Raw genomic sequence first — 24,264 nt, forward strand, 5'->3', positions numbered from 1 at the left:
CTGTATAACTTCTACAGGTACACCATCGAGAGTATTCTGATCAGCTGCATCACCACCCTCAACCATAAGGCTTTACAGACGGTGGTGAAAACTGCTCAGCACATCACCAGGACGCAGCTGCCGTCCATGGAGGACTGCTACACCCAGCGGAGCAGGAAGAAAGCCAACAGGATTATCAGAGACCCCAATCACCCCAGCCTCAAACTGTTGTGCCTGCTGCCCTCCAGCAGACGGTACCGACGCATGCGGTCCAGCACCACCAGGCGAAGGGACAGCTTCATCTTCATTCATTCAGCGTCACCGCAGGCCATAAGACTGCCGAACTCTTGAGCTCTCAAGCTCACCACTGTGACACTTCACTTACACCACACTGCACACTTTTCCTTCAAACTACCTGTTTAACCTGAACACATGGCAGTTTACATTTTTCGTCTACCACAGCATTATATTTTAGAATATATTTATTTTATTCTTTTATATGTTATTTTTTTATTCCTATTTTAATGTCTGCACTATTTTTACTAGTTTTATGTCTTGGATTCCCATTTTTACTGCATGTTTTTCCCGTTACACATTTTGTAGTAGCATTGTTGGTTGGAGCTTGAGAACAAGAATTTTATTGCAAATGACTGCTCCTGTAATTGTTGTGCACATGACAAAGATTTGACATTTACTTAAATGTAATAATACTTGGACAATCAAGCTCTAAACTGCAGTACAAGACCAATGCTGCTCCTTTATTTCCATGTCTTCTACATGGATCATCAACTTGTAAGGATGCTGACTTTTGTCTTGGGATTCGTTAGCCTTAGCTTCTTTTAGTATGATATCATGTAGCGTATTTATTAATTGCGTATTTAAGACTTTTTTAGATGTTTCTTGTTTTAAAACGAGTCAGCTGGAGACAAATGTTTCAGTCAACTCATGTCAGCGTTAAGTAGCCAGCAAGTTTACAGCTGGTAACATCTGCTAGTTAGTTTTCATTTCAGCTTATTCCCACTAGAAATGAGTAGCCTGCTTTTGTGTCACTCAATCTTTTCAAAGAATTTGGAGTGGTAAAACTCTCACTATTATTATTGTAAACTGCTTTATGTGCCATGTGAGAATGAAAAACTTGACGTAACAACAGTAACTAAGGAAGGTCAAGTGGTTAATGAAGCCAACAGAGAAGACTACCTGACTGACAAAATAAACAACACTGCTTCATCAGTAATTAATTGATGTTAAATGAGGGCTCTCACCTGTGTATTCCTCAAAGCACTCGCAGGTGTAGCCTCCCTCTCGACTGCGACACACACCATGAGCTCCGCAGGGTTTCGAGTAGCAAAGGTCAATCTCCGTCTCGCAGTAGTCTCCTGTGAAGCCAGTGGGACAGCGGCAGCGCAGCCCGGCGATGGGGTGGATGGGTCTGAACAGGATGGTATCTGATGCAACAAACGGCGCCAAGCTGTCGAACTTGAGCACAGACACACATTTCATGTAGTTCTCACACGGCTCCCGAAGGCAGATGTTGTCGTCAAAGGGAAGAACTTCCTGCGAGGAGATCTTAGCGAGGAGGCTGCGGTTCAAGTACAACCTCTCCTGGAGTTCCTCCGAGCCGAAAAACTCTCCTCCACCTCCACTTTCAACCCCTCTCCCAGTCCTGTCCCCTCCTTGGCCGAGCCCTCCAGGCCGCTGGAGTCCCTCCCCCAACACAGGCACAGCCACAGACAGGCTGACGTTGAGGATGCGAGCGCTGACGTCTGTGTCGTCTTGGATGTTAAAGATGACGACGTCTTCAGGGGCGGCAGACAGGACACGGGCCACACCGTCCAGGAACTGGGCGAGCAGCAGGGAGAGGAAGTGCTCCTGGGAGGTGTTGGCCAGCCTCAACGTGATACTGTTGGACAGCATTTCATCGGTGATGATAGTGACTTGGAGAAGACACTGAGCTGACACCGAGTGGACACCATCTGAAAAAGACCAGAGGGAAAGAGTGATTAACATCAGAATAAGGGAAACTTTAATTTATGTTTTGGAGGTGTTCTTAGCTAATTGCCCAACATAAGTCTCTTTTGTATAAAAGTATTAAGGACGATGGCAAACCATTGATGAAGTTGGATGAAGATGGCTGGATGTACTCCAGGATTTATGGTACATTGTCACTTGATGTAAAAATATTTTGTGAGCTTGCATTTGTTTTACATATTTTAATCATATGCTTTATGTATTTTATTATGTTTTTGTAATATGAGACTGTTAACATCAGAGCTTAGTAGAAGTCATCTTTTCATCCAAAGCATTTAAAAAAAAACTCAAACCTCTGTGAGTGGACTGTGAGCTGAGATTGTTAACAGTAAAGGCTGGTGATATTCTATATTTATAAAACAAATCCAATAAATAGATTAAAACAATATGTTAGTGTGACTCTAAACACTTTCTAACCTAACTCTTTAAAATAACGGTCAACATGAATATATACTTTGATTTTTTTAAATGCTAAATAATTTCCTAAAACAGCTGGGCACTGTTAGCTTTTAGCAAACGTTACTCAGACAGGAGTGAATACTGTATTTGTTGGAGACTATTTTCAGATGCGGATTAATACAGATCTGGTGCTCTAGTGACAGCAGCAGGATGGTGTATGTAGGATTGACTCAAAACAAACTACAGTGCCCATGTTCATGAACATGTCATCCAGTATAAGGATGTGGCTCATTAATGTTATGTTGTAAACAATGGAGCTCTATGGCACAGAGAAATAAGATACATCAGGCTTTGGATACACAGACAATACTTAATGGGTTCAATACACTCTTGACAATTAGAAAAAAAGAGACTATCACCAGACCTATCCTTTAAAGGGTGTTTTCATTTGATATTGTATGAAAAGGTGAGTTGATAATCTTGAGGCCTAAGAAAACCAAAATCACACAGCATGTTGTAGCATCTGCTACAACAGTAAATGCAGGATCGATGCAGGTACAGGCATGGTGGAGGATTTATGCTGCAACAGCTGCTCCTGAATCACTGGGTTTAGGTATTTGCAGTAGACCCGCATGTGTAAACAGAATAACAACATGGTTGTTGCTGTAATGTAGCTGATAATGAAGGACTTAAAAAGCAAAAATGCAACAAATTGTACACAAATTGACACTTTAATGAATATCAGCACTTTTATTTACTCATATTCTTACCTCAGACGAGTGTTTTTTTTTTTTTTTGCTCATGTGCCAGAACAGATAACGTATGCCAAGACTAAGTGTATGTTTTCTTTCAATATACTCCAAGTTTCTAATCAGCAATTTCACGCCTTTATTCACAACCCCCTCCTTCTTTGCTTTGTCCGGAAGCAGAGATGCTACTTAATTATACATGCCTCATACTCTTAGATTTAACGGTTACAGCATTTCTCAGCTCAGCAAGCGTCTTTTATCTTGTTGTTTTGATCCTGTTAATGTTTTATCTTCTATACATTAAATCCTTTGGCTATGACTGAAGACATGTATTGTTTGTCTGCTATTATACAGTAGCTCTTGACTGTACAATACATTAATTCCCATGTTAGGCCTTTATCAGCCAAGTCAGACCTAATAATGTAGATGTTGCTGTTGGTGAATGAAAACGCAAATTATTCTGTTTCATTGTGTTGCCTTGCAAGGTAAACATACTTAAGCCTATGTACCCCATTTACATTGACTTTGTTAAGCTTATTTCTTGCTTGTTTTTTACTACTGTAAGCACATTTACAATAAAAAGCAACTGCTTATCAGCTGAAAGTCACTGACAGGAGCAGTCAGAGCCCTGCTCACTGAGGAGTAAAATTATAATGAAAACAGGCTTGATCCTAAACCATCCAACCACTAAGAACACAAAGGGAAGTTCAGTATGTTGCTAACAAGCACAAAACCTACGGATCTTAGTCCGTTAAAGCATATTTTAGGATGCTCTAAATCCGGCAGACAGAGAAAGTGTGCAACAAATGTACAACTTAACCTGGATCATTCAGCTCTCTGCCCAGTGACAAGAAGTCACAGTCGTTCCATAGTGGCATAACAAACAGTTTGCATTGAGTCTGTCTAGCTTAATATCTGGGGAGAAAAGTGCCATTAACACCTTAAAGTTTCTGGCTCAGTAATATCAGTATATACACACAGAAATATCTATTCTAGGTAAAGTTTGCTAACATTAGCCTCAATACGCTACTGGTCATACCATACAATAAGGCTGTAGTAGTAAAACTAGTATACTAATAGTATAATTAACTGACAAATGGTGTGTTTGATTGCTTGTGAATTTAACTTTTCATTTGTAATTGGAGGATTATGTCATTTTGTCTCTCAACAGTTTTATAGTCTACATTAAGGTCACAGAGAAGACCACGATCATTTTGTCTATCTCACTGCTGGCCTGCAGTTTTCTGTAGCCTCAAGAGCAAACACAAAACGGGCTTAATCAAATCAAAAGTGTCATGAAAACAAGCCTCCCTTCAAAATAATCAATGGGACGCTTTGTTTGGAGCGTCTGGACGCTGGCCAGAGAGCAGAACCTGCGAGCAGGACTCACACAAACAAACAGCACTGCCCAAAGTTACCAGATCTCTGTTTTGGCACTGGGTGAGTTTAAACACAGAGTGCCAAGGGAGGGGAGAGAAAGAGGAAGAGAGGGGGTCATAAAGGAAAAGAGACAGAAGCATGTTTGACACGGCTTTAATCCTTCTGCTTTCAGTCAAGCGCTTCCAGCACAGTAATAATACAGGGCCTTAGCAGAGGAAGTGGGGAAAAATCAAAGTACAGAGACGAGCAGGGTTGCCCCTTTTATTCACACTTTACTGTAAACACACACACACACACACACACACACACACACACACACACACACACACACACACACACACACACACACCTGCGCACACAAGAAAACATTTGCATACAAGAGGGGAGAACATAACAGGAAGCCAGACAAAGGCAGAGCAGTTCATAGTTAGGGCTCTATTTCAAATAGAGGAGACATTTACAACTTCAGATGCAACTGATGTTGATTGTTTTCATTATCAGTCTATCTGCTGATTATTCTTATGATCTTTTAATTAATCCTTATAACCAGTGGTTCCCAACCTGGGGGTCAAAAATGTCTTAATATAGCTTGTCTAAAATTCAAAAATATTCAATTGACAGTCATCTTTTGACAAGTGACAAGTGAAAGCAATACATTTTTAGTGTTTTCCCTAAAAAAAGATTGATCAATTATCAAAATGTATTGACTTGAGTTTATTGACTAACTGATTCCTTGAGTAATTATCTAACTTTCTTTACATTACTTAAATTCTAAAAATAAATTCTAAAATTGCATTTAGGGCAGCAAACCAGTGCCCTAGTTGACATATTTAATACATATTTGTTTAAATTGCAAGTTTCATCCAACTAACAGTCCAAAACCCCAAAATATTCAGTTTAATATCATAAAAGACAAAACAAAACAGCAAATAATAAAATTTGAGAAGCTGGTACCAGAGAATTTTTGCCATTTTTGCTTAAAACGATTGATAAATTATAAACATCTTCTGTCCATTGACTAATCGCTTTGGGTCTAATCTTAATATTAGAAAATACACTTATAAATGCTCTGACACACCAACCCGACGGCCGACCTTCGACAGAAAAGGCGAGTTGGCCAAAAAAGTGCCTCGGAACACACCGAAGCGACGCCGACTTGAGCTTACGTTCTGCGTGTGCACGAGACGTAATATGTCTCCATAACAGCAGGCGGCGCCAATCTGAATTGTCGCCCAAAAATGAGAACCGGCAGCTGATTGGACGAACGCGTCACGTGGGTCCGGCTTCTCCGGAATTTGAAAGCTAGACCATCATGGCAGCTCGTTCGGAATACGATCTCATATTTTACGAAAATAGTTCACCGAAACATGTTTCTGAAAACATTTTAAGCGAGAAATAGGCCGTGCAGTTGCTGAATCTGTCTTCATTTCAGATCGACAAAGGTCAGTTTAAAAGATTTTTGTCAGCTTTTGAGAGACTCTAGTCACACTCATCCCGCTCATCATTTCCGGGTTTGCACTCCACCAATCAGATCATTGAGTCCGACTGACCGCCTTCCGATTCAACATGTCAAATCGGCCCAAATAAAGGCAGACGGCTCCTCCGACTGACGACGGCACGGAACACACCGAACAGACTCGAGTCACTGACCTCGCCAGACTGTCTGACGGCCGATAATCGGGTTGGTGTGTCAGGGCCTTAACACAGACACAAGCACACACACACACACACACAGACACACACACACAAAAGGCTCATTGAAATCAAGGTGAGTTTGACATGCAGTTACAATCTGTCTGTGAAAAGTTTTATTTATTATGTTTCCAGGTTTAAGAACTGCCAAACTGCCAGTTGTTTGAACTGCCAAACCTCATGGGAAACAAATATAATACTGACTGCTGTAGCAAGTGGTGTTATTACACTTTCACAACATTTTACTGACTGTAGACACTAAAATCCTTTCCAACTTGAATAAATAAACCAACAACAATCTACTCTCTCCTGCTGCCAGTTTTCTCTTCATCCATTTAGCTGATATTATAACTGATACTCAGCAACAGTAGCCAGAAAACACACAATTGTCAGTGAAAAGAGGCTCTTAAAGGTTAGGCCACATATAAGGACAGACATCGCCTTAATTACGTCCTCTGCCAATTCGCATTCTTGGTCGGGAGCTTGGGCAGAGATCCAGACGTAGACGCAGCGCTGGGAAACTGAGCGCGAGGAGAATCTCCTCTGAAAGGAACCAGACCATCCTTCAAAGAGGTCATTCTCCATGGAAGGATCCTCCGCTCAGGAACCGAGGGTAAGCCAAGCGTTTTGGGCCAAAAAGGAGGAAGAGGGGGATGCTTAGTTGGTGATGGGACAAGGTGCCAACTCTGAAGTGTGACACTACTCTCAGCCCAGAGCTCAAGCCCCTCTGGGCCTCTGGGTGCCAGGAATGCTCTCAGCTAGAAAGTGGCGCCAGGGAAAAGATTAAACACACACTGTAGGACTGCCAAGACTGTGTACAGCATTGTGTAGGTATGTGTGTGTGTGTGTGTGTGTGTGTGTGTGTGTGTGTGTGTGTGTGTGTGTGGTGGTGATGTATACATAATTGTACATTCAAGCACTGAAGATGAGGAAAACAGGCTTCACGACATTCAAAAAGCAAAGTTTGTATTAAAAGGGGCTGTACTGTTAAAAGCAGTCTGGTCTCACAGAATTCCGTGAAATGATCATGAACTGTTAACACCGTTAACATCGTGTGTGAAAATTCTGTGTGGCCACCTCGGAAAACAATGCCAATGCAAAGCAAATGAGAAGATGACGTAGCATGAAGAGCGACTACGGTAGCGAGTAGTATGAAAGGTCGAAAATCCGCATAGTTGGTTGGGGTGGTGGATGGGTCAAACAAAACAGGACTTTCACCCAGGAGACCGGGAATCGTGTCACGTTTCCTACACCCAACCGTCGCTTTCTTCTTTTACTAAACCCAACCGTCCCGTTCTTTTCCTAAACCCAACCGTCCCGTTCTTTTCCTAAACCCAACCATTCCGTTGTTGTCCCGCGTGTCATGGAAACGTAAGCCCACCCACGACCATTTCCTTAACTTAAGGGGCCGTGTTCATTTCACGGAATTCTTCCGTGGGCCCATCACGGAATTTACGGCGATTCCGTGAAACTGCCACAGATTTTGAGTTAAGGGGCCATGTTCATTTCACAGAATTCTGAGAAATCAGGTTGGTTAAAAGTGGTCTGGGATTGCTTCCACGCGGCTCTTACAGACCGTTCCCCAACTCGTCAAATACCAATGCCTTGTTACGGCCCTCAGCGTTAGATACCGACACACAAGGCACTCACATGCATGTGTGGCCGGACCAGCCTATATCTTTAAAACTTGATCAAAAATGCATCAAAAAATAAATACACAAAAAACATAGCTTTTTTCTGTAGGTTGACCGTTTTCCCTTTTTAAGCTCACATCTTCCAGCATATAAACAGAATACTCTGAAGCTCTTTATCCTAATATTAAATCAGGCAGATGCAGAGCCAAGAAATCCTACAAGACATCTCCAACAACAAACATGTAAACCAGCGTAGTCATTATGATTTACAGTCTCTCAGAGACACACAGAGGCCATGTTTGACTATAGGTTGAGGCCTCGACACAGAACATAAATTATCAGCCAGGAGGTTGGGAAGTGGAGGTGTACAGCTTTTTATCTCTGAAATATTAATGAAACCCAGTTTCAACCTTCAAGAAAATTATGAACGACAAATACTCCATTGACACAATGTTATATGAACACAGAGAGCATTTAGGAGCGCTTGCTATAAAGACACATATTGTCAAATTAGGACATATTGATTTTTGTTTAAAGCCTACTAGGGATCTTAGTGGCTGGGATAATAAACTGCTGAGAGAGACAGAGAGACCGAGAGAACAAATCGGGAAGACTGGCCTAATTAGAGGACAAAGTTGCCATCAAATCTCCCAGTTGAATTCCCAGAAAATGTCAACAAAGTCATGGTGGATAAAGATCAGAAGGACTGTGGGACCAAATTACTGAAGACAGAGACATCACCCACAACAGCATGACAGAAACCCTGATCCTCTCTCTCAGAGCTTTGCCTGTGACAGTTTATCAGTTGTTTATGCTCTTTGCTCTCTGTTTTAAGATTATATTGGGATATTTTTGCTTTTTGTCTATGTACAGAGGAGAAAATTAAAGACAGAGGGGACAACAAGCTACAAATGTTGTAAGCCTGAGCTGAAAGCCATGAGTGTGTGAACACTTAAGCTGTGTCCCAATCCAGGAGACAGCAACCAAAGGACACAGCGAATGAAGGCATCACCTTCAGAGGACTGAAGGTTAGTGGGCTGAACCTGCATCTCCTCTAAAGATAAGTCTGCAGAAAATCCACTACGGCTTCAGTGCTGCCAGCATCACAGAAAACTAACGATGCATTATAGGTCTTCATCAACTAAAACCAGAAAGCTGCATTCAAATGACTGAAAGTGGTTGGAAAACAGCTAGAAAGTTAGACAGTTAGAAAACTGTGACATACAGTTTACGAGTTTTGACGTAAACTGCACCAGGCTTATGATGAATCTACAGTTAGACATATAACTTACAATTCTCTATCACAGCATGTGTCTTGCTCAGAGGTAAACCTGGCTGCTCCGCCTTCTAATGTGCAGGTTAAACACTGAGCCAATGAAAACACCTTCTAGTTATTGTGGGGAGGGGAAACACATTACAGACACTATAAAAAGACCATTTATCATCATGACAGCGGAGAGACGATAAATAATCGCACTCAAGCAGCTCTCTCAAGCATCCATTCATCACACGTCTAACGGTTCCACGTAAAGAACGCCACAATCAAACAAAACCACGTTAATTCTGTGATCCGGAGCAGCCGATACTCCCTCGGAGGCAGCTGTGTGTTTCTCTGCGGAAGTGTGTGATGACAAGGGGGAACCTCCGGGTAAGAAGGTAATGAGGTTGAGCAGAGCCTGTCTTAGTTGTTCAGCATCAGTACACTACAGTATGTGCAGCATGCACAGAGTACTCACTACATCAAAGAGCGCAAAGCCAGGGTCCCATTTCCAAGATCAATAGGGAGATCATAAATTAAAAATCACTTTGGAGGGAAAAGGCCTGCGGATGAGATTGACGTTTACAGCCTTTACAGCTCCAACCAGCAAGCCGCTCTGCAAACTTACAAGCTTTTAATAAGTTCATGATTCAGAATTGAGCATACAAGCGGTACTTTCGGGACAGATCAGTAAAACTGGGCTCATATTTATCAAACTGCTAAGAATTAGACTTAGAAAGCTCTAAAGAGCATAAAGAATAAGACTGCTACTTACAGCAAAGTGTATAAGTAACTTTCAAGAGCAGCTCTGAAGTGATCACATGAATGCTCAGAGCCAATCAGAGACAGTAACTTTTACCCTACGTCTGACATAAAGTACCTTTTTCCTTACATTTTACTAAGCAATATGTTATTTAGCAAAAACAGATGCAATTTTGTTTCCTTAGTGCAAAATTATTCATATCGCCAGTAGAAGTTAACATGTGAAATTAATAATAATAATCTAATACAGAGAGAGATACTGTGAGCGTTGAAGGAGAGTGCAGATAATGAATGCAAATAAAATGCAGCTTTATTATGATTGTTTGCACATCGGAAGAATGCAAACGTCCTATTAAATGTTGAAATCAAATGCCGATAGCTAAAACTACCTTATTCTGAAAAAACAGTATACGGTACACTATTAAACAGGAAGAACCGCTGTCTCTACCAGGCCTCTGCAGTCGATATTAACAATAAAAAACACTGTTAACAAGCTACTACAGTGCAAAACTACTGACAACAGTGTCACGTTTGCATATTGCTGACAAACACTACACTACTGAGTCTACAGAAGGTCACAGAGAGACAACACATCCACATCACACACCAACCACACAAACCACAGAGCTGTGACCTGAGAGTACAGTCCCTATGGGGCCAACAACAGTTTAATGTTTAACTAATATTAAATACTCTGCCCTTGGATCAGCCTGAGAATCACACACATTAATTACTCTACTGCTGTATGTGTGTATGTGTGTGAGACCCTGACTTATGTATTACATTTTACTTCTTTCTGAAGTTTTTGCCTTCCACAGTCAGAGATCAGCAGCTCAGTTGTGTCGTCACCTTGACATGTTTACAGCCAGTTTGAGACTAAAGCTTACAGGTGCTGAGACCCGTCAACATGGGGCCCATTGAACTGTAAATATGGTCAAGAGTGAAATCAGATGAGGCCGAAACACTTGTTTGAAACCACAGAAGACAACCGGAGCCACAACTGTTCAAACACACTGTAAGTTAAAAGAAAATATGGTGTCGCACTGGTGTAATTTTTGTGAAATACAGACTATTTCCATGGAGCGTCATTGAGGAAAAGGCCAAAAATACGATTACAAACTGACTTATACAACCAAAGTCATTTTAGTGAGTATTTTTCTCTGCTGCTTTTGGATCTTTGAGGTTTCATGTGAATGGACTTCATGATTTTGTTCCACCTGATTGTGGACATACAGGAACAGAAAGCACCCAGCAGGACAACAGGCTTAATCCTCACCTTCATACCAGTTACCCAGCTGAGGTTCAATTAACACTCCAGTAAAGAAGAAAGAAAAGAAAAATCAGACACTAATGAGGGCTGATGTGGGTTAAAGACCGAGGGAGCAGAAGTTTATCATGATGTTGGGGCTCTGTGGCTCAGCACTCTGACAGTGTTTAAAATAGTCTTTTATCTGTTAGATCAAGCTCGTCAGATTCCTTTTTCATTAAAACCAAGTGCACTCTGTTTGGTGTTGTAATTTAATTTAAAAGCTGGAATCTCAATTCCTGGTGATCAAAGGGGATGCAGTAAAATGTGGCTGACCTGCTTGAATTAACCAGGACTGAAAGACACGCTCAACTGCTGCCTGAATGGAGACTGATGACTGGTGTGGGGGTGGAGGCTATGCACTGCAAAGGGAGGGACAGGTTTTTCATCTCACTACCCCTATTACCTCCTTCCCCCCTCTCCCTGACCCCCCACTAGACAAGCAACGGCCAGAAGCTGACACCCCACCACCACTGCACTCTGCATAAAACACTCTCCCAGCAGGCCTCCTCCACCTACAGCTGCACACATCAGAAATCAAGACCAAGGCTCAATCACCACAATATGCTTTCACTGAGGTGACGCGTCCAATTCCCCAAGCAAATACCTAGCCACTTTAAACAGTTTTGACTAACAATCATCCAAAGCTAATGGTCAGTTTTATGATGGACAGGCCTAACTAGTCATTACATTAAATTGGATAGGTTTAGTTTAAAACAAGTCATCAAAAATATTGTAATCTTTAAAATACACTAAAGTATATGCCACTACTATTATCCTATCTAATTCAAAAACTATATTGCGTAGCTTTAGAAGCAATCGGCAGTTGAGAAATTAGTAGCCTGGAGGGTAAAACATGTCATGAGGACTGAGAAAATGTTAAAGCTTCTCTAATCACCAAAAAGATTCTTCAACCTCCGCTTGGGGAAAATATCAGAGCACAATGACAGTAGACCGTGGAGGATTTGGGATAAAAGCCATTGGTTAAATTGTTGGGGGAAAAGCGGTAATACAGAATCAAACACATCTGAACACCAACAGCTTGTGTACAACAGAAAACCTACTTGCAAATCTTACTCTCAAAGGAGGGAATGGACAGCATGCTCAAACTCCTACGCAGCAGATCTGGTGTTATTGAGCACTGTTAAGGCCGTTGCAATTCCACTATGTGCAAATTTGTGTGTGTTCATTTGTTTTCAGAACAGAGGAATACAATAAATATACATATGTATCTGACCTTGTTTTTGAAATAATGAAAAAATCTAACAGTGCTATAACTGGCTGTTTCATCTACTTCTGCAGAGCAATTACGCTTAAGTAGTGAGAAGAAAGATCAGCTGTAATGATAACCACAACACAACACCTAATTCCTTACAGTGCCTGTGAAGTCAATAATGAAAACTGCTGCTGTAGCTCAATGTCAACCCAAGGATTTCAATCCAGAGGAGTCAGAGCAAAACCACAATCCCTCTCCTGATTCCTCCATTCAGGACAAAAGCTGACTACGTTGGAGAGAGGCCATTCATACTCATTTGCGGACCCTGCCACAGCATCCCCTGATGACATTTTTCTGCTGTATCTGAAAACCACAAGAAGAGAACATTCCTCAGATTCTTCCTCTATTGTGAAGCAGCTTTAAGGACCTGAACTCCTCCGATCAGAACATTTGCATATCAAAGGAAAACTGCTGTCAACGCTATAGTAAAGAGACATTAGCATGCAGAGATGTGACCAAGCACGGGGCTGTTATTCAAACGTACCAATAGTCATTTGAAAGATATTGGATACGTAGCATCCAGCAGCACAATAATGACTTTGTCATTTATTAAGAAGCTTTAAAACAGAGCAGGCAACAACTCAAGTCATACTCTAGGTTTGATACCATTACTAAAAAAAACATAAGGACTATTATATTAACTTATCCTGACAGTTTGAATGTTTGAACCCTGTCACAAGCAAATTATTTTTGGAAAGACAATCAGGTTCAGATCAAGAACTGTGTTGAAAGTGAAAAAAAAACTAAAGGATCCACCTGCATCTAAGTGAACAGTATAGTCACTCACATTCAAGTGCCACCAAACTGACACTGTAGCAGCTCATGAGGAAACCATCTGTTTCGTTAGCCTGACTCATTCTTGTCAGTATTAATATAAATCAGACGCGGATGAAACATCTCAAACTACTGCACGTTATGGTTCTGACAGTTTGCACAGCAGAGTTAAAGCATATGAAAACAGGTCATTGTGAAATCTCGGTTTACTGCGATACTAAATGAGTGCAATGTAGCGTAAAGGTAACATGCTGTTAAAGACACATAATCTGTCACCTTCACAGTGTGAGAAGCATGTACTTGTAGTGATTTCTGTACTCCGGTGGAGGTCTGGAATTACTTTTACTACTGTCTATTGTACTAGACCAGTGGTTATCAAACATACCCCCACAGCCCTGTGATGAACTCCAGTACCCTTAATCAACACCGCCCGTCATGTTTCAAATGTGTTTAATAAATTAAAGTATTTTTTCATCCAATTCAACTGTCAATGTTCAGGTCGATTTGTTCAACTTTGCATTTGTACATCAAACTGCATTTGGAGAGGCCAAGATGGATGCTTCAACCACATCAATACTTTGTTATTCTTTTTCCATTTATCTAGTTTTTTTTTTTTTTTTTCAACATTTATACATTAGTTTTAGCCTTTTAGTTTTCTCTGATTCAATGTGTGATTCTTGCAACTGCAGAAGTACCCCCTGAGGTCTAAGTACCCCTGGTTGGGAATCACTGTACTAGAGCTTCATCATATGTGCTCAGTCAGTGATTCACTGAAGGGAAAAGTGCCTGCATCAGACTGTACAGTAAATAGGATAATTCACAGATGAATAGCAAGCTCGGTGAAACTGTTGTGAACATGGCAGCACTGGGGAAAACAAGTGGACACAAAGACAGAGGGGGGGGGGGGCGGAGCAGCTCCAGACAGAGCCCAGTCCCATTGTCTGCTGGGATGGCGAGGACAATGCAGGACAACGCTGAGATATATGCAAGCACCACAAGACCTCACCCCAGCGATGCACCAGCCCTAATCCCAAACACGATTTCCCCTCCTTACACATAGATGATGTCATTCTCCCCTCCTCACCCGCACCCTCACCCCAACTCAGCTCCTCCGGACCTTCAATGCAACCAAGCGTAGAGGAGATGGCCCGCAGGAGGAAGTTCTGCTGATGAGAAAGAGGGCGGCAGATAGAAATGGGATACCCTCTCTGAGCGCGTCTGTCACAAATCAAAGAGCTTAAAGACGACACTATCATATCACCATGAGCTTTAACTCTCGGGCGCCTTCAAAACAGAGGGCCTCTGACATCTGTCACATGCAAGATTAGACTTTATCCTTCATATGGAAAGTTTCTATCTGCAGTCAGGTGTCAGCTGACTTGCTATGTGACCTGTAAAAATGCTTGCAGAGTGAAAGCAGCCGGCAGGACAGGTCAGTGTGTCCCGGAGCATTACAGGTCCAAAGAAAGCCTTACATGCTTCACTGGAAAGACGGAGAGGGGAACAGTTCCTCTTTAGAACTTTATGTGCCTCCCCTCCCCCCCATCTCCACTCCACAAAAGAGACCTTACCCCTCGTCCCCACCCACAAGGAATTTCTCAGGCATTGCTAGGTTCACCATGACAACTGGGTGCTTAACAAAGCATTTCTCTTAGGCATTCTTCCTTTCACAGGGCAGAGAGGGGGGGACAACAGTCAAAGGAGTGAGAGACAGAGACGGGTGGGGGGGGGAGCTTGAAATGATGGGAGGGAACAGTGGAGGTTGCAGGGGTGAGAGCTATAGACTTGGGTAGATAGTAGAAAAATGGGGAATGGTGACAAGCAAACAAAAAGAGGGAAAGAGAAACAGGATCAAGGTGATAGGTGATGTTAAAGAGAAGGGAAACAGTGCTACAAACATTCCAAGCAAGCCTGCATGTGTGACTAACGCCATCCAGGGAGGCACGAAGAATGAAAGGAGCGCATTTTGGATGTCTCCAGTCACACTAAACATGGGCAAGCATTTGCAGGCTGTGACTTTGAATCCTATGAATCATCCATAAGGCAAACAGAAATTCATCAACCATTAAAAACACAGAAATTCAAGGTGCGCTCCGCTTGAGTGAAATAATTATATGATGGGGAGCAGGAAAGCAATCAGAGTGGTCCAGCTGTTGGAGGCCACACACACACACACACACACACACACACACACACACACACACACACACACACACACACACACACACACAATTTGTGCAGCTTGATGGGCTAGTGTTACAGAAGACAAACCCCTGCGAAAGTCCCTCCACAGACAGCTTAAAGCCTTAATAGATTATAATGAAATTACGCTGGCTGCAAATGTCTTGGCTCTTACTTATACGATATGTGATGGAACAGAGAGCCTCCATTAAAATTCCAGTCTTGTAGCATAACCGTATGCAAGGATGGCAAAGGGCAGGGGGCATAGGGGGTCTAAGACAACATAAAAACACATTCAACTACAAAGAACACGGCATCTCTACTGTATCCGATTGAAAAAACAAACAAATCTGAGCATTTAAATATTTAAAAGATATCGAAGCACCAAATAATCTTTACGAAACCAAAAACTTGATACATATAAATGTATTATTTGTTTGCCCCAGTTAGTTGGGCTGAATGCCAACATGTTTGTTGTCAAACTTGTCTGAGCCAAAGTAGTTTAACCCTGGAGCATACAGACACTTCAGACCCACACTTTTAAAAACGTCTCTCTCTACCCTCCCCACAGTGACCAGAGCCAGAAAATATCTGCTGTCCACCATGTAATTTGAGCATCTCTACAACCTGCAGTGTGATGTGAGCTGAATCAAACTGCCATCATTAGTGGTGAAGGCGTGTTTGTCTGTTAAATCTCTACATTGGCATTTGCAAAGTAAGCATGCAGGGCATGGTACTGGCTTGGATTCAGAATCTGATTAAAACAAGGACAAAGTGTCCTCATGGCATAGCTGTAATAATGTATATATTGTATATTTGCCACACAGGAGGTTCCAATTTAAATGTGTAACTCCTACAGAGTCACTTTATCATGCAAGAAATGTACAGGAATTGACACATTAATGTTGACAAAACAACAAAAGACAACAAATTTGCCTCATGTTCAAACTAAAAAGCATAATAACATGTTACAAAATGAGGGATAAAGAAGGATTAGCTATAGTTTCTATACTGAAATTAACAGGGTTTTGAGGATGAAAGAAAAGCAGGGGAAAAAATCTTTGCCATCAAATGCAAACACCTATTTATGCAAGCTCACGCTTGCCTGGGAACAGTAGATCAGCCCCTGAGTATGTCAACACTGGGCTGACAGATCCCAGGATACAGATGCAGCAAATCTAATCCCTCAGACGACATCCAGCCTCTCAATTCTGCAGTGTGACCACAATTCTCTTCATAACACAGAAGTGACACACAACGAATATTATCATCACATATGTTTGTTTTGTTCTCAACATGTTAGAAATGCAAGCTAGATTTCAAAAGATCCTTAAAATCTAGAATTGGTTTCAGTGCAACCCAAATTAATGCCCGCACACCAAATCTGACTCCTTAACATAATTAAATGGTTATAATCATTTATTTATGCACACAGCCAATACACAATAAGACAGCAGAATCTCCAGGTTATGCGATTGTCAGATGTGTTTTGAAGTGCCTGCTTATGGTTTTGAATGGTTATAGTGCCACACTGAATAGCAATATTCTCTGCTAAAAGATGATTTTATTGAACTTGTTTAGGGGAAAAACATTTATATATTCTATTAATTACATATTATATATTTAGATTATTATTATCTTATTTATCAACATGCTTTGTTGCAAAGATCATTTTACTCTTTTTGTCTTTACAGGGACAAATAAAATAAAAAAAGAACTGAGTTTAAACATTTCAGTCAATTTTACTCAGAATGTGCTTCTTTAAATATAGTTCATCTACACTACTTAACTCAGTTATATTTGCACCTCAGGTAGCTTGATGGTAAGTCATTATCTTTATGGTGTATTTGATGTTAGTGTGGGATTGATCTTTTAGATACTGACTATACATAACTGCTTAAAAAACTAAAGGGGGTTCTTGTTCCTGTAAATTAACTCCTGAAGAGTTCAGCACGAAGTACACACTGAAAAGTTGTACAGAGAATAATTTTTAAGTGAAACTTGCCAGTTAGACTAGACATTCATATCACTAACAGACCATCAATATTTTGACCTTATTTTGCTTTTCCCTTCTCTTTGGATTACCCAGGTTATTAAAATATCTGTGGGTCGCTGCAATAACAGTATCAAGCTTATGTTATACAGTATGTTGAAGATGTTGATATGGTATTTCAATTAGTATTAGGGGTTAACAGATTACATACTTTTATTGATGCAAAGTAATTACAAAATTTGTCATTTAAATACTTTAAAATATAGTTACTTTTGGAATGATAATCTTAGTGAAACTGAATAATTGTACATCATACTTTAACATTTTTTTAAACCAAAGAAAGTAATTACTGTACGTCAAGGAGTTGGGGCAATACAGTGGATTAGCCTATATTCCTGAATTCAACTTTAAGAAACTCATCATAATCTGTGGATTATTTAAAGGTTACCTTCCCAAAACTACTGCATAGGTCACACTTTAAACTTCAAGCAAAGCGGCGATACATTTGGATCGCTGCATCCATTTCAGTTTAAAGAGCAGTGCTCAGAACGATGTTAATCAAAGTCCAACAACATACAAAAGAGCCCATCAAAAATCGTCCATCATAAGGGGCCTCTTAAACGGCAGCATAAAGAGAAAGATAATGGGAAGACTTGGGAGGTCCCTGGAGGGAGAAGGCTTTGAAAATTGGGGTCAGCAGCATCTATTGGAGGAGCTCATCTGCCTACCCCATCTCCTCCTCCAACAGCCCGCGTAAAGGCTTTCCTGCTCTGTTACAGTAAGACTGTACTTTCCAACATGTTCCCAGTTTACACAACTGCAACTTAACCCTCCACCCCTTCCCTCTCTGTCCTCCTGCCTCCCTCCATTGCCCTCTGTCTCCTGCAGGGGTGCTGACACATAAACCCCAGCAGGTGCGGGGCGAGCTGGGGAGACACAGCCTCTAATTGGTCTTGGTGGAGTCACAGCTGTTGCCCCCAACCACGGCCTGGTATGAGCTGTAGCGCCTGCCCCTGAATCGACAGCTCACTATTGTTCTCCAGAGAGGCAAAGCTCAGCTCCAATCCATTATAACCACAACCCACTCAAACCATACAGTATGTGCTATTCAGTGTCAACTCATCAACAAATTCAAAAATCACTTCCACGGTCTTATTCAGTCAAATGAAAGAAATCCCAAGCTTTCTTCCACCATTAATCCTCACTGTTCTTGTTAAGTATCTGATTTCATCTTAAACCAAGCTCTTAATAATGTTCCCTGGTTCTGTTTCCCTCTCTCTCTCAGGTTGTACCAAGGTCAAAGAGAAGGTAGAATTACAGCTGATCACACTGCGTCAAATAAGCTTCAACAGAGGGTAACAAAAACCCCCGTATTGTTGGATCTACACCCTTCTCACACTTATAGTGTAAGTCCAAAACAGTAGACCAAACGGTGATTTGCATTTCAACCAACTCGTCGACTTGTTGTCATTAAATGAAAAAAATAAATCAAACCAGCATCCTCAGCCTTAAACACTCTTAAGCTGGGAATGCTGACTGTCTTTTTGTCAGTTTAGAACAAGGAAAAAAACAATTTGACACTTAAAGAACATCAAATCTTAATTCAGACTTCAAACAAGCTATAGAAATAGACCATAATTAAATTAGGTATTTCGTTGTATGTGGGAGGATGGGTACGATGGGCAATTATGGGGCATGATCAGTCTATCCACTGGAGTGTGGATCCTACGGACGTGCTCAGACAAACAGCTATTTAAATCTCCACAATATAGACGGAGCTAAATCAGGCTTGTGTAAACGAGAAAGCTCCTCAATGAGGGGACCAAAAAATGACAGAAGCTCCCCCTACATTAAGCAAAGGAAGCAATTTAATTCCCAGACTTTAAATGCTTAAATACATCTTTGTGACTTGGCACTGAAAGTGATTTCTGTCGGAGGGGGAAGAAGTGGAAAGGCTTACAACTATCCTGCAGTGAATATTAATCCTCATTCATGAATATTTCTATTATTGGAAAATCACTCTGGAACACTGAAGCCAAGAAAGACATACTTAAGTCATCATCACTTCTATTATCCGGTGAAGTGAAGCGAAAATGTAAATGAAGAGACAGGACATGTTAAGGGAAATAGGGTAGGACTACACCTTCTCCTCTCACTGCACTATGTGTCACTCACTGGGTGGAGTCTACAATTACAAAGAGGTATCTGACAATCTCACCTGACACTGAGATCCTCATGGAGGCCTCCAGGGGCCGGTTGTTATCCAGGGCCTGGCTCAGCTGGATCTCTCCTGTGCTTTGGTTCAGGAGGACTAAGTTCAGCTCATTTCCCACCTCAAAGCTGTAGTGGAGCTGATCCGAGATGTCGGGGTCGTGTGCGGGGATGCGTCCGATCACTCCAGTGGGGAAGCTGCTTGATTTGTCCGTCACATAGTTGTTGAAGATGATCTGGAAGTTTTTGAGCATAGGCACGTTGTCGTTTTTGTCAACAAGTTTGATGTGGATTGTGGCGCGGCTGACCAGAGGGGCGGAGGTGGCCTGGACCACAATAACATACTCAGATCTTGTCTCGTAGTCCAGGTCTATTAATGCAGTCAGTTCTCCAGAGAAGATGTCCAGCTGGAACACCTCTGGGATGTTTCCCTCCACTATCTGGTACATAATCTGTGCATTACTGCCTTCATCTGGATCTGTGGCTAATATATGTGCAACCACAAGGCCTATGGGGCTGTTCTCCTCCACCATGATGTCAAACTCATCTTTCTCGAACACAGGGGGGTTGTCATTAACATCTAGGATTGTTACTTGGATGTTTACTGGTGTTTTCAGAGCAGGAACACCTTTATCTACAGCGAAAGCCTGCAGACTGTAAACAGGAACATTTTCTCTGTCTAATCTGCGCAGTGTGCGAACAATGCCAGAGGTGGATTCAATTATGAAATCTCCATCGCCGTCCTCCCCGCCCTGGAAGGTGTAGAAGACGCGGCCATTTAGTCCAGAGTCTCTATCAGTGGCAGAAACCTGGACCACGCTGGTGAACACCGGCACATCCTCCATGACCGAGCCGACATAGTGGTCTCTGAGGAAGCGGGGGGAGTTGTCGTTGACGTCATTCACCAGTATTTCCAGGTATGTGGTATCAGACTTCTGTGGGATGCCGTTATCCCGCGCAGTGATGGCTAGCGTATAGGAAACCTGGTCCTCATAGTCCAGCTCCATCTGTGTGGTGACAGCTCCTGTGTCGGGGTCGATGTCAAACTGAGGGATGCTATCGTCCATAAAGTAGGTGATGCGTGCATTTTCACCTGTATCTTCGTCTGTGGCACTTATTACCACAACAGTGGTGCTGACAGGCCTGTCCTCGTTGATGTTGACGGTGTAATGTGAGCTCTGAAACACAGGCCGGTGTGTGTTGGCGTCAGTGACGTTAACAAACACTTTAGCGGTGTCAAGGCGTGTACCATCACTTGCAGTGACAGTGAGGGCGTACTGCCGTTCTAGTTTGTAGTCTAAAGGCAGCGCCAGAGTAATGAGCCCCCCTCCGCTCTGACTCGTGATAGAGAATCTGTTACGGGTGTTTCCGCTGGATATCTGATAGGTCACCACACTGTTGATGTCCTGGTCCACAGCTGACACTGTCACAACGCTGGTCCCCACGGCTGCATCCTCATTCAGTCTCATGTAATACGCCTTCTGAGTGAACTCTGGGTTGTTGTCGTTGACGTCTAGAATTGTCATGCTGATGCTGGCTGAGGAGGACATGACAGGGTAGCCGTGATCTCTGGCCTCCACTCCAAAGTTGTAAAAATCAACACTTTCCCTGTCCAGCTCGGCTGCCACTACAATCCATCCCGTGCTGTTGTTGATGCTGAAGGGGAAGTTTGGCGTGGTTTCAGTGAGGAGATACTCCAGCCTGGAGTTGTCGCCAGAGTCTGCGTCCACAGCTTGGATGTGAATGATGGAGTAGCCCAATGGCACGTTCTCCAGCACGGTGGCCTGGAACGGGGTGCTGACAAAAATGGGAGCGTTGTCGTTAACATCCAGCACCTGCACCGTAACCAGGCCACTGATGTTGGAGAGCGGAGGGCGTCCTCCATCCTGAGCTCTGATTCTTATAGTGTATTCTTTGTTCGCCTCATAATCCAGGTGGCTCACCAGGTCCATTTTACCTGTCTGAGCATCAATATAAAACTGTCCCCTGGTGTTCCCACTCATGATGCTGAAGTGAACGACAGCATTGCTCCCTCTGTCCTGATCTGTGGCGGTGACCTGCAGGATCTCTTTGTTAGGGGCCATGTCCTCTGGCACCTGGACCACATAGCGTTTCTCACTGAACTGGGGAGCATTATCATTGTCATCCTCAACCACAATGTGAACAGTAGCTGTGGCGCTGCGGGGCCCGGGGTCCCGACCTTGGTCATTTGCCTCGACTAACAGCATATATGCTTCCACCTGCTCTCTGTCTACCAGACCTTTGGTGCGGATTACACCAGACCTCGAATCAATCTCAAACACATCGTTGGACCCGTTACTGTTGATGATGCGGTACAGGATGTTACCATTAACAGGTGCGTCCCCATCTGTGGCCCTCACAGTTAACACCTCATAGCCTATTTCTAGATTCTCCCTGATGCTTTCCTTATAGTCCTGCTGCTCAAACACAGGGTCATGATCATTACTGTCACTGACTGTGATGGTGAGGGTGGCCATGGCTGTACGTCGGGGCGAGCCATGGTCGACTGCGGTCACACGGAACACATGGGTGTCTTTTGTCTCCCGGTCCAGCACCTCTACTGTGGACACGGCACCGTTGGCCGGATCCACAGCAAAGAGATTGTTGGAGCGGCTATCAAAAAGAGCTTCTATAAAATACTCCAGCCTGCCTGCCTCCCCCTCATCCACATCCACTGCTTTCAAAACAACAACATGCGTCCCAGCTGGCTTATTCTCTGCCACAGACACTTGGTACATTGGAGGTTGAAACTGGGGGCTGCTGTTGATGCTTCTCCTCCTCCTGCTCACAATCCCTGAATCAGACTGTGCTGCCTTTTCTAACAGCTTCCCTAGGTGGCCCTGCCTAAAGGGGCCCTGCCCCACACGCCAGTGGATGGAGATAGGGCTGACTTCAGCATTCAGTCTATTTCTTGTGAGTACATCACAGAGCAGGTCTAGCTCCAGGAGTGTGTCCTTCCTCCAGCACAGCGTCTCAGACACAAACAAGTCCCCCTCAGAGAAGTAAAAGTCCCGACTGTTTGTGACTTTGCAGCGGATCGGGGCTCCAGGTAGCAGCCCCCCCACTGCAAATAAAGCAGAGCCTGCTTGGTGACACTCTGAGCGGTGGTGGCTGTGGGTACTAAACAAACTGAGGACCTCCATGTCCCACTGAGGTTTTCTTATACGCTTGTTTGAACAGTTCCTACCGTGAACATGCACGTCATACTGGCTGGTGAGGAGGTGGTTGTAGCCGGAGTCCGTGCAGTCAGCCACAGTGATCACGGTGAAGGGGTTGGAGCGCAGCAAGGGGCACTTTATCGAGTCCGAAACAAACACAATGCCAGTCGCCGCGTCAGTCTCCAGAAACCGTTCTGTGAATTTGGGAGCGAGTACCTCATCCAAAGTACACCGGGCGCCCCGCTCCACGCCGGCCACCACCGTCCTTGGTCCCGCATCCTCACTGATGTGAACGGTGTAACAATGCACCAGCGAAACCAGTTTACACCACCAGAAAATCAACAACAAATCCCATTTAACGAAGTGCATCGCTCCTTAGTTTGTGTTCAGCCGGGGATCCGATTGGGAATATCTGCAGCTCCTTATTCCTTTAAACTTTCCGCCTGTGAGTTTCCCTTTGTTGCAGAAGAGCCATGCTCTCAGCGGGCGCACTTCTCTCCGGTCACTCAGACTGATTTTAAGAGGTAAACCTGCAGTAACCTTGGCCGGAGCGACTCACACACTCACTCACACACACACACGGCAACGACAACAGCAGCGGCGCCTCCGCTCCGTCCGCGCAACTCTGCTTGAATGGTGAAAATGGCTCCAGCTCCACTTGCGCCTCGAGGCTCCTCATTATCATAAACCTGTGTGTGTGTGTGTGTGTGTGTGTGTGTGTGTGTGTGTGTGTGTGTGTGTGTGTGTGTGTGAGTGAGTGAGTGAGTGAGTGAGTGAGTGAGTGAGTGAGTGTGTGTGTGAGTGTGTGTGTGTGTGTGTGTGTGTGTGTGTGTGTGTGTGTGTGTGTGTGTGTGTGTGAGTGAAAGAGAAATAGCTGTTAGGGGTCTAAGGACTTGACAAAATCCCTTCCACTGGAGATAAATAACTTCCTAAAAGATTAATTAATTAACAGAAAACAACAGAAACTAGACTTCCATTAGAAAACCTATAGTTTACTTGAGAACATTGTATCTAATTATCTTGGGGATTGTTTTTTTTGCCATGTTTGAATACTTCAGCTTACAGGCAGTGTTATATTTACATTAGTTTGGTTTTATTTAGGTTTTTGATAGTCTAAGAGTACCTCACTTCAAATGGAGTTCTTGTGGCACATAACCACCCCAAACCACTATTATTTCATCAGTGAAAAACATATAGGCTACATGTTCACCTTTATCCACCACTCACCACCGCAAAAAGGTTTACTCATTAACTGGCAGACATTCCTCAAATTTTAGGTGTTGAAGTTGTTCTTTCACTGGAGGCCTGTTGATCAGCAATCTATCAAAAGAGGACCATTCAAATTTAGGCTAAAATCAAACCAATTTAATTCATTTGTTGTTGATGTGTTCGGTTTTCCTGTAGGTTTTATTTATTCATGGCATTGTCCATTTCATCCAGATCCTGATTCAAAAATGGATAAT

General features: G+C 42.9%; 1 protein-coding gene across 4 annotated transcripts in view; it reads right to left on the minus strand.

The window, feature by feature from the left end:
• Positions 1 to 23,440, minus strand: part of celsr2 (cadherin, EGF LAG seven-pass G-type receptor 2) — a 67,822-nt gene extending 44,382 nt beyond the window's left edge. For 2 of the 4 annotated variants that reach the window (XM_031287453.2, XM_031287452.2), the window contains exons 1-2: positions 19,630 to 23,440; positions 1,242 to 1,952 (exon numbers count right to left, since the gene is read on the minus strand). In XM_031287453.2, the coding sequence (XP_031143313.1) occupies positions 1,242 to 1,952; positions 19,630 to 23,170 (4,252 nt within the window). In that variant the 5' untranslated portion in view covers positions 23,171 to 23,440. The remainder of the gene's footprint in view (positions 1 to 1,241; positions 1,953 to 19,629) is intronic. The other 2 variants (XM_031287449.2, XM_036002606.1) reach the window with 1 other exon arrangement.
• Between the last annotated feature and the right edge of the window lie 824 nt (positions 23,441 to 24,264).

Source organism: Sander lucioperca, chromosome 6, assembly GCF_008315115.2.
Source record: "Sander lucioperca isolate FBNREF2018 chromosome 6, SLUC_FBN_1.2, whole genome shotgun sequence".
Lineage (NCBI taxonomy): Eukaryota > Metazoa > Chordata > Actinopteri > Perciformes > Percidae > Sander > Sander lucioperca.